The sequence below is a fragment of the Alligator sinensis genome, unplaced genomic scaffold (assembly GCF_000455745.1).
Source record: "Alligator sinensis unplaced genomic scaffold, ASM45574v1 scaffold97_1, whole genome shotgun sequence".
NCBI lineage: Eukaryota > Metazoa > Chordata > Crocodylia > Alligatoridae > Alligator > Alligator sinensis.
Genome location: NW_005841921.1, coordinates 3,231,708 through 3,240,372, shown reverse-complemented (window position 1 = coordinate 3,240,372; position 8,665 = coordinate 3,231,708). Strand labels below are relative to the sequence as shown.

The following is an 8,665-nucleotide window of genomic DNA, read 5'->3' as shown; positions in this document are numbered from 1 at the left end:
GCATCCTTTCAGCTTTGTTGCTTTCAGGCTGCTGATTGGGACAGCATGAATACAGACATGTAGGTTCATAAGAGAACAATTCAGGCATAAATCCAGTTTAAAACTAGGGAATAACCCTGTTGGAATACATCATCAATGACATGTTAAACCATCTTTCACTAATGCTATGCTCAAAGCAACTTTTGCAAGCTGAAATGAATTTGGTCAATTTTTTTCATCCAGCTATGCATTATTATTTATAAAGCTCTTGCTTCTGGACTTTAGCTAAGAATGGGAGAGAAAATGCCAAAGTACTGCCAAAATGGCTAGCCTTTTGCTATTTTCTACCTCACAAAACGCTGACTATGGTCAGACCATTTTTGGAAACAGATGCATGTACATAAACATCAATAATCAGATATTAACCCAGACTTCAAACTACACTCATCACCATTACAGATGCTTTTATATGAAACAACTCTCTGGCATGGCAATCCCACATTATGTAACAGCTCTTGAACATTTTACCACAGCATATATTTAATCTCTCCAGAAAACTCATTAAAACTAGGCTCACTTTCAGCCATATAAATTTGTTTGTTTAAAAGTATCATTTAAGCACAACACACTTTACCGCTCATCAAGGTATTAGTCATGCTTAGAAAACTCATATTGTAAACTATTATTTAATATTTATGTCCATTACACACAGCTCTTGTTAATTTTCTCAAACAGAATCACCACTCCTCAATATATAGTGTTATGCTTTTATTGCCTCTTGACATTGAAGTTAATTCAAATAACACTTTGGGCAAAGTCCAGCAAGTGCCTGCATACAACATCCTAGGTTTGAGTCAGATTTACTTTTGGTAATAGTCCTCAAACTGGACAAGTGATATGCTTTGAAGATGTCACTTTTAAGATCTATAAAAGTATAACACCTAAAATAAATTGTTAGTCACTGAACATAGTGAAAATATATTCTGTATAAGACTTAATGATTCTGTTTCAAAATTCAGTGCAATTGAGAACTTAGGAATATGAAGTTTGCTATTCAAATACTACTATTTTGTTCCAGAATATAGTTCTAATACATTACAACTCCACGAGGTTACTGCTAGAATGGGGCATATGATTTGCATTGAATTAGTATTTGTACTTATAATTTAGAATCATGGAGTCATAGAAAATTAGGGTTGGAAAGGACTGCAGGAGGTCGTCTAGTCCAACCCCCTGCTCAAAGCAGGACCACCCCCAACTATATCATTCCAGCCAAGGCTTTGTCTAGTCAGGTCTTAAAAACTAGGGGTGTGTGAAGGGGGCCGTATTCGATTCAGATTCAGCCCGATTCAGTGATTTAATCTGTTGATTCAGATCACTGTCCCAATTTGATTCCGCTGAATTCTGGAAGCACTTCTGGTCCACCTCTGGGTGCGCTGTGGAGCACATGGGGGACACCCCCCCACCCCCCACGCTTCCATGGGACGCTCCATCCGCCCCAGAATTACAGCATTCACAAGCCGCCTGGTACCTTGAGGTATGTAAAAAAAAACATTTAAAGCTGTGTCTATGTCTGAATCATCAAATCTCTCTGAATCAAACTGAGGCTGTAATGGGTCTCCTGATACAATTTGGATTTGGAGATTCAGCCACCAATTCGGTCTAAAACTCCTTCGAATTGAATCAGTGACTGAAGCTTCACACAGCCCTATTAAAAACCTCCAAGGATGGAGATTCCACAACCTCTCTGCATAGCCTCTTCCAGTACTGCCTCATGAGAAAGTTATTCCTGATATACAATCTAAACTTCTGTTGCTGCAATTTAAGACCATTGTTTCTTGTTCTCTCATCTGCCACCACTGAGTCTAGCTTCATCCTCTTTGGAACCCCCCTTCAGCTAGTTGAAGGCTGCTATTAAATCCCCTCTCAGTCTTCTCCTCCACAGACTAATTAAGCCCAGTTCCCTCAGCTTCTCCTCATAAGTCATGTGCCCTAGCCCCCTAAATATTTTTGTTGCCTTCCGATAGACGAATTGAAGAGAGTCTACATCCTGTCTTTAGGTAGGGAGGGGGAGGCTCAAAACTGGGCACAGTACTCCAGATGTGGCCTCACCAATGCCAAATAGAATGCCTTGATCTGCTGGCAATGCTCCTACTAATGCAGCCCAATGTGTCATTAGCCTTTTTGGCAACAAGGGAACACTGTTGGCTCATATTCAGCTTATTCTCCGCCTTAACCCTCAGGTCATTTTCTGAAGAGCTTCTGCTTAGCCATTCAGTCCCCAGCCTGTACCACTGCATGGGATTTTTCTGTCCTAGGTGCAGGACTTTGCACCTGTCCTTATTGAATCTCATGAAATTTCTTTTGGTCCAATTCTCCAATTTGTTGAGGTCTCTCTGAATCCTAGCCCTACTGTACAGCATATTTACTACTACCCTCAGCTTGGCATCATCTACACACTTGCAAGGGTGCACTCCATCGTATCATCCAGGTTTATTCCGGGTTGTTGATGAAGATATTGAACAAAACCAATCCCAGGACTGACCCCTGAGGCATTCCACTTGATATTGACTGCCAACTAGACATCAAGCCATTCATTACTACCCTTTGAGCCTGATGATCCAGCTGTTTTTCTATCCACCTTACAGTGCATTCATCCAACCAATGTATACTTCCTTAGCTTGCCTGCAAGAATGTTGTGGGAGACTGTATCAAAAGCCTTGCTAAAGTCAAGGTATATCGTATCCACAGCTTTCCCTGCATCCACAGAGCTAATCTGTAGATAGAAGGCAATCAGGTTGGTCAGACATGATAGAAGGCAACCTGGTTTATCAGGCATGACTTTCCCTTGGTGAATCCATGCTGACTGTTCCTAATCGCCTTCTTCTCCAAGTGCTTAGAAGTCAATTCCTTAAGAATCTTCTCCATGATTTTTCCAGGGACTGAGATGAGGCTGATTGGTCTGTAGTTCCCCAGATCCTCCTAAATTCCTTTCTTACACATGGGCACTATATTTGCCCTTTTCCAATCATCTAGGATCTCCCTTGATCACCATGAGTTTTCACAGATAATGGTCAGGGGCTCTGCAATCACACCAGCCAACTCCCTCAGCACCCTTGGGTGCATTGTGTCCAGCCCCATGGATTTTTACACATCCAGCTTTTCCAAACAGTCCCTAATCTGTTCTTTTATCACTGTTGGGTGCTTGCCTCCTTCCCAAACTGTTGCCAGGTGCAGTAGTCCAGGAGTTGACCTTGCCTGTGAAGATTGAGGTAAAAAAGGCATTGAGTACTTTAGCCTTTTCCACATCACCTGTCACTAGGTTCTCTCCCCCATTTAGTAAGGGACCCAAAATTTCCCTGATCTTCCTCTTGTTGTTGACATACTTGTAGGAACCCTTCTTGTTACTTTTCACCTCCTTTGCTAGCTGCAAGTCCAATTGCACATTGGCCTTCCTGATTTCATCCCTGCGTGCCCAAGCAACACTCTTATACTTCTCCCTAGTCATTTTTCCAAGTTTCTACTTCTTGTAAGCTTCCTTTTTGTGTTTTAGGTAAGTGTTTCTCAACCCATGGGTCACGACCTAAAAGTGGGTCACAACAAGAATATATGAAAGGGTCCCAGACAAACTTTAAAAATTGATTCTCTTTTAAAGGAGAAAAATGTGGGAAACCTGTGGCTTTCCCCTTGCAGACTGTCAGAGTTCCAGCCTGCAAGGGGCTGCTTGGGTTCCCCCTTCCCTCACATACACTCCCCCCTACTTCACACACCTACCCCCTGCCCCACACATGGCAGGGGGTGGGGGCAGTGGGTCGGGAGTGAGAGGCACCGGGTTGGGACTGGCCATCAATGTTTATAAATGTGCCCTTGTACAAAAAAATTGAGAACCACTGTTTTACATCACTGAAGAGTTCCCTGCCAAGCCAAGCTGGTCTTCTATCATACTTGCTAGTCTTCCTGTGTGTCAGGATGGTTCATTCCTGTACCATCAGTAAGGTTTCTTTAAAATACAACCAGCTCCTCTGGACTCTTTTCTCCCTCAGACTAGCTCCCAGGGGATCCTGCCCATCAGTTCTTTGCATACAATAATTTGTGTTGAAGTAGTGCCTAGGACCTCAGGCATTAATTAAGACTGCATTTGTGGTAAGCACTATATAAACAGAATATAGGTGGAGATCCCTGGCCCCAAATATATACTATATTCAGTGTATTCACATCTCTTTTAAAGCTCTTATGTTTATGATTTGTTTTTGCAAACCCTGGTCTCCATCTCATTTATAGCAAAATATCAGCTTTCAAATACCATTATCTTCATTAGATGTAGAACGTATTGTTGGTGTCTTTCTTTGCTTATGTTTCTGATGAGGCTAAGACATTCAAGTTTGCTTTTTCATTCTTGTTATTGAATACCTACTTGAATTTCATGCTTTGAATATGCCTAAAATTCAACTCATGTTTTAAAAATGTTTATGGAAAACACATACACAAGATAGGAGAAGAACAGAACCATGCAAACTTTTCAAACTCTGAGAGAATATTTGCAGAAGTTCTTTTTAAGTGTTTGTTAAATTGTACTTACCTAGTGTGTATGGAACAATGGATCTAGTACTTAGATATGCATTATAGGAATAGACTGAATATAGATATATTTTGTATTTTTAAACTCATTTTTGAACAGAGTGACAATATTTCTTCTTGCAAGAGAAAAGAGTTAAAATGCACAAAACAGCAGAGTAGAGGCTAATTCATAGAACTCATATCTTCCTAATAGTTCTACATAGGGGCTTTTTGGTGCAGAGCCTAAGAACCCTACGGTGACATTCAGACAAGTGTAGCTATGAGGTATGTGGCAGTACAGACACATCTGCAATGCCACATAGTGCACAATAAGCTATTCTCCATGCTGCAAAGGAGTAGTGCAGGGCAGGGGAGAGGGCTGACCCCTAGATATCCCACACACAAAAAAAGAGTGAAGTGGTGTACATTTGAGCATGTGCTGCTCAAAACCAGAGCCTGGCTGATCTCCACTTCTGCAGCCACAGAAGGTTCCCAGAACCCCAGGTAAGGCAGCTGGAGTGAGCCCAGTGCTGGCCCGCAGCTTCCCCTACCCAACACAGGGTAACCTGCTGCATGCCAGAGGGCACATGGCCCAGGCATGCCTGGGGACAACTAGCAGTGGTATAAGGTGCTAGTTGTCCCCAGGGAACCAAACATCCATGCTCATGTGGATGTGGCCTATAAATGTAACTTTCACAGTCTATTCTCACTTTGTGATGTGGTCCTAGAGAAAAGTCAATCGTATTTGCTGTATCAGTTACTGTTATCAACAATCCAGCTGTTTTTTATTTTTACAAATTTTGCAAGAATTAAGCTGTTATAGATCTAATAATCTATGCGATGAAATCAGAACCATAGTTCATACAGTGAATGGTCAATACTGACAGACTGTTTTATTAAACATGATACATGCTGTATTTGCTTTATAGTATCACATGATGCTTTGCAATCATTTGGGAATCTTGAATGTCTGTGGGTTTGGATATCATGGTATGATATAGCTATGAAATTTTCAGGTGAAGTTATCCATTTGTATTGACAAACAAAACTTAACATATGTGTAGACAGTTCTTATTATAAAGACCCTGACATAGTTGTATTTGCTATTAATTAAGGCTCTCTATGTGAATTTGTGGCTGAGAGTCCTAAGTCAAGTAAGGGTAGGCACTCCATAAAGATGCAACAAGAAGCACATTTGGACCAGCAGAAGACAGGGTAGAGGTGCCCTTTATAGACTAACTGAATCAGAAATGCATAAACTTTCATGAACAAGAGTTCTCTTCCTCAGATGTTATGAAAAGACATGCATAGATCAGGCTATCAAATAAAGAGGGTGATTTGAATACAAAAGATGGAAGGGAAGGAGGTGGGGGAGAGGAGGTGTGGGCAATACTGAGAGAGGAAGAGAAGTAATAAATCCATAGGGACAAAGGGATCAAGAAGCTAATCCACATAATGGGATAAAATTCTGTAGTCCCTTTTTAGACTACATTTAACAGAATCCAGCCCTTGGATGATTTATTGTTCTGCAATTTTGTATTCAATTTATTTTTTAAAGTTTTGCCATTTAAAAACAGCTACGTTGAGGTCAGTAATAGAATCCATATCACCTTTGGAACAAATAATATTGATTATAACATCCAAAATTCATTCACTTGCACCCTTTCTGACATCATATGCCATCACCTGCTCATAGGACCCCTCTGCTATCTAAATTGGACAGACAGGTCAATACCTATGTGTAAGAATCAGGGGACACCAATCTGACATAAAGTCCGAAAACACACAAAAGCCTGTGGCAGAATATTTTAACCTTCATGGACATTACATGTGTGTCTTTGCCCCTATGCATTTATTACTTGCTTGCCTCTCTCATCACTGTCCCCCTCCCTTCTCTGTCATTTGTATTTAAATCACCCTCTATCTGATTGCCTGTTCTGTATGGGTGCATCCAGACAAGCGTGCTCATGTGTTACCCTGGGAACAAATGGCAGCAGCACACAGCTGTGGGGTAGGAGAGGCAGGAGCCGGCACTTGGGCTGTCTTCAGCAGCCCTGCCTGGGGTCCTGGGCACCTCTGGAGGCTGCAGCTTGGCCAGCAGCTGGAACATAGCTCTGGCCAATCAGGCTCTGGTTTGGGCAGCGCATGCTGCTGTCATATGCGCCACCCTGCTTTTTTTAAGTGCAGGGTTTTTTGACACCAGGATTCCCCAGTGTCAAAAAACCCCCATGCTGTTAATTTGTAGCTCAGGGAACACCTGCACGTGTGTCACATGTGGTGTGTACATGCAGGCATTCCTAATCAGGATCTATCCTTTATATCCTTTCATAGTAGCTGAAGAACTGAATTCCTTCTAACAAAAACATATGCTTCTCTGATGCAGTTAGTCAGTAAGGTGCATCTATACCCTGCCTTCCACCTGACTTCAGACTAACATGACAAACTACCCCTATCTTCTGGACTGCCATGTTGCAATGCAATGCAGTAATATTTTTGCTTACAAAATAAACAGTACGATAGTGGCACATTCCATATAGCAGGGGCAGGCAATTATTTTGGGCAGAGGGCCGCTTACTGAGTTTCGGCAAGCCATCGAGGGCTGCATGACAGGCAGCCCAGGGCAGAATAATATTAATTTTCTAAATTTTTTAGGGGCCCCACAGGCCAGATAGATTGGCCTGGCAGGCCGCATCTGGGCCCCGGGCCACATTTTGCCCACCCCTGCCACATAGCAACATGAACAAACAATGCCAATCAGCCTTGCTCACAGAAGTGGAACCACATCCTAAAAACTAGGACCTTTCTTATATCAATAAGCATAATAACTTAATCCCAGTTTCCCGAATAATATTAGTCACCAAGATTTCCACTGTGTAGTTGCTTGTTTTCAAGCAAGACAGCTCCTCCAGTCAGTGAAACTATATGGTATCCCACAACTATGCTCAAAGCATCCTTTATAAATTACCAGTTTCCCTGTTACTGTCCTCTAAAGTGGAAGAACAATCTGCATTATAAAGCAGACTAAACTCTATTCATTCCCAAACTGTCACTAAGAGTGACAGTTTTTCCTTCCCCTTTAGCTTTGCAAGTCTGTTCTGCATCACATCTAAGTTTCCTGTCCAATTAAAGATTTAAGTTTCCAGGGCTGGTTTTTATTCCTTGAAACCAGACTACCAGAGTTTGGTAACGTTAAGGGAAAATAGGTGCTATGCTATGTATTTTTGTTCAGGGAACCTGCATTTGGGACTTAGTGAAATGAGAAATTTCCTTATGTTTCTTGAAGTTTCTTCATAATTTTCAGAGGCAGTTTGCTTTGTTAGTACAAAAGTAAAAGGAGCAGAAGAGAAGAAAAGCAGAATGTAACAAAAATCTAGATTTCTGCTTCTTGTTAATTCTGTTTTCAGGTGCCTTCCTTATCCCTTACATCCTTTTCCTAATCATTGCTGGAATGCCCTTGTTCTATATGGAATTAGCACTGGGCCAGTACAACCGGGAAGGGGCTGCTACCGTATGGAAAATTTGTCCACTTTTCAAAGGTAAGTGCTAATACTCTGCCTGGTTTGAGTAGAGTGGTATCGCTTTCCCTGTTTTAAATAAATTATATCTGCTGGTTTATTTCCTAACCCTGTAATATTAGAAGCAGCAGAAAATGTTTATCTAGGTTATATTGTAACCCTGACCCAGAAGTGGCTGTAGAGTGACAAGTAGCAGGGGTGAAGAGTCTAGTTCAGTCTCCATGCTCACTGCTGTCTTTGGCATCTTTGCTAAATCTTCCATCAAGAATACCAATTAATGTCACTGGTGGTGCCTTTTGTTTTCAGTTATGTGAATGTCCATTCATATTTGTCTTTGAGGTTTTAAAAACCAGTTAGTTTTATAGAAACAGAACTGGGCTGGAGCTCAGAAGACCTGGATTCTATCACTGGAGTGTTGGCAAAGTCAAACAAGCTGTCTGTCCATCCTGCGCTTCATTTTTTTTCTCATTTGTAGATAATGATACTTTATACACTTGGGATCTACAGATGAAAAGCATTAAATATAAGTTGCTTTTATTATTTCATGCAGTTAATGAATACTGTCTGTTGGCACAATGGATACTCGCCAATGGCATGGAGCAAATGACTAAATG

General features: G+C 41.4%; 1 protein-coding gene across 1 annotated transcript in view; it reads left to right on the top strand.

The window, feature by feature from the left end:
* The window catches only part of SLC6A2 (solute carrier family 6 member 2), a gene marked incomplete at its 5' end in the record, with an annotated part of 133,336 nt that overhangs the window by 31,767 nt on the left and 92,904 nt on the right, over positions 1-8,665 (top strand). The window contains one exon of the mRNA XM_014517700.2: positions 7,941-8,072. Within this exon, the coding sequence (XP_014373186.1) occupies positions 7,941-8,072 (132 nt within the window). The remainder of the gene's footprint in view (positions 1-7,940; positions 8,073-8,665) is intronic.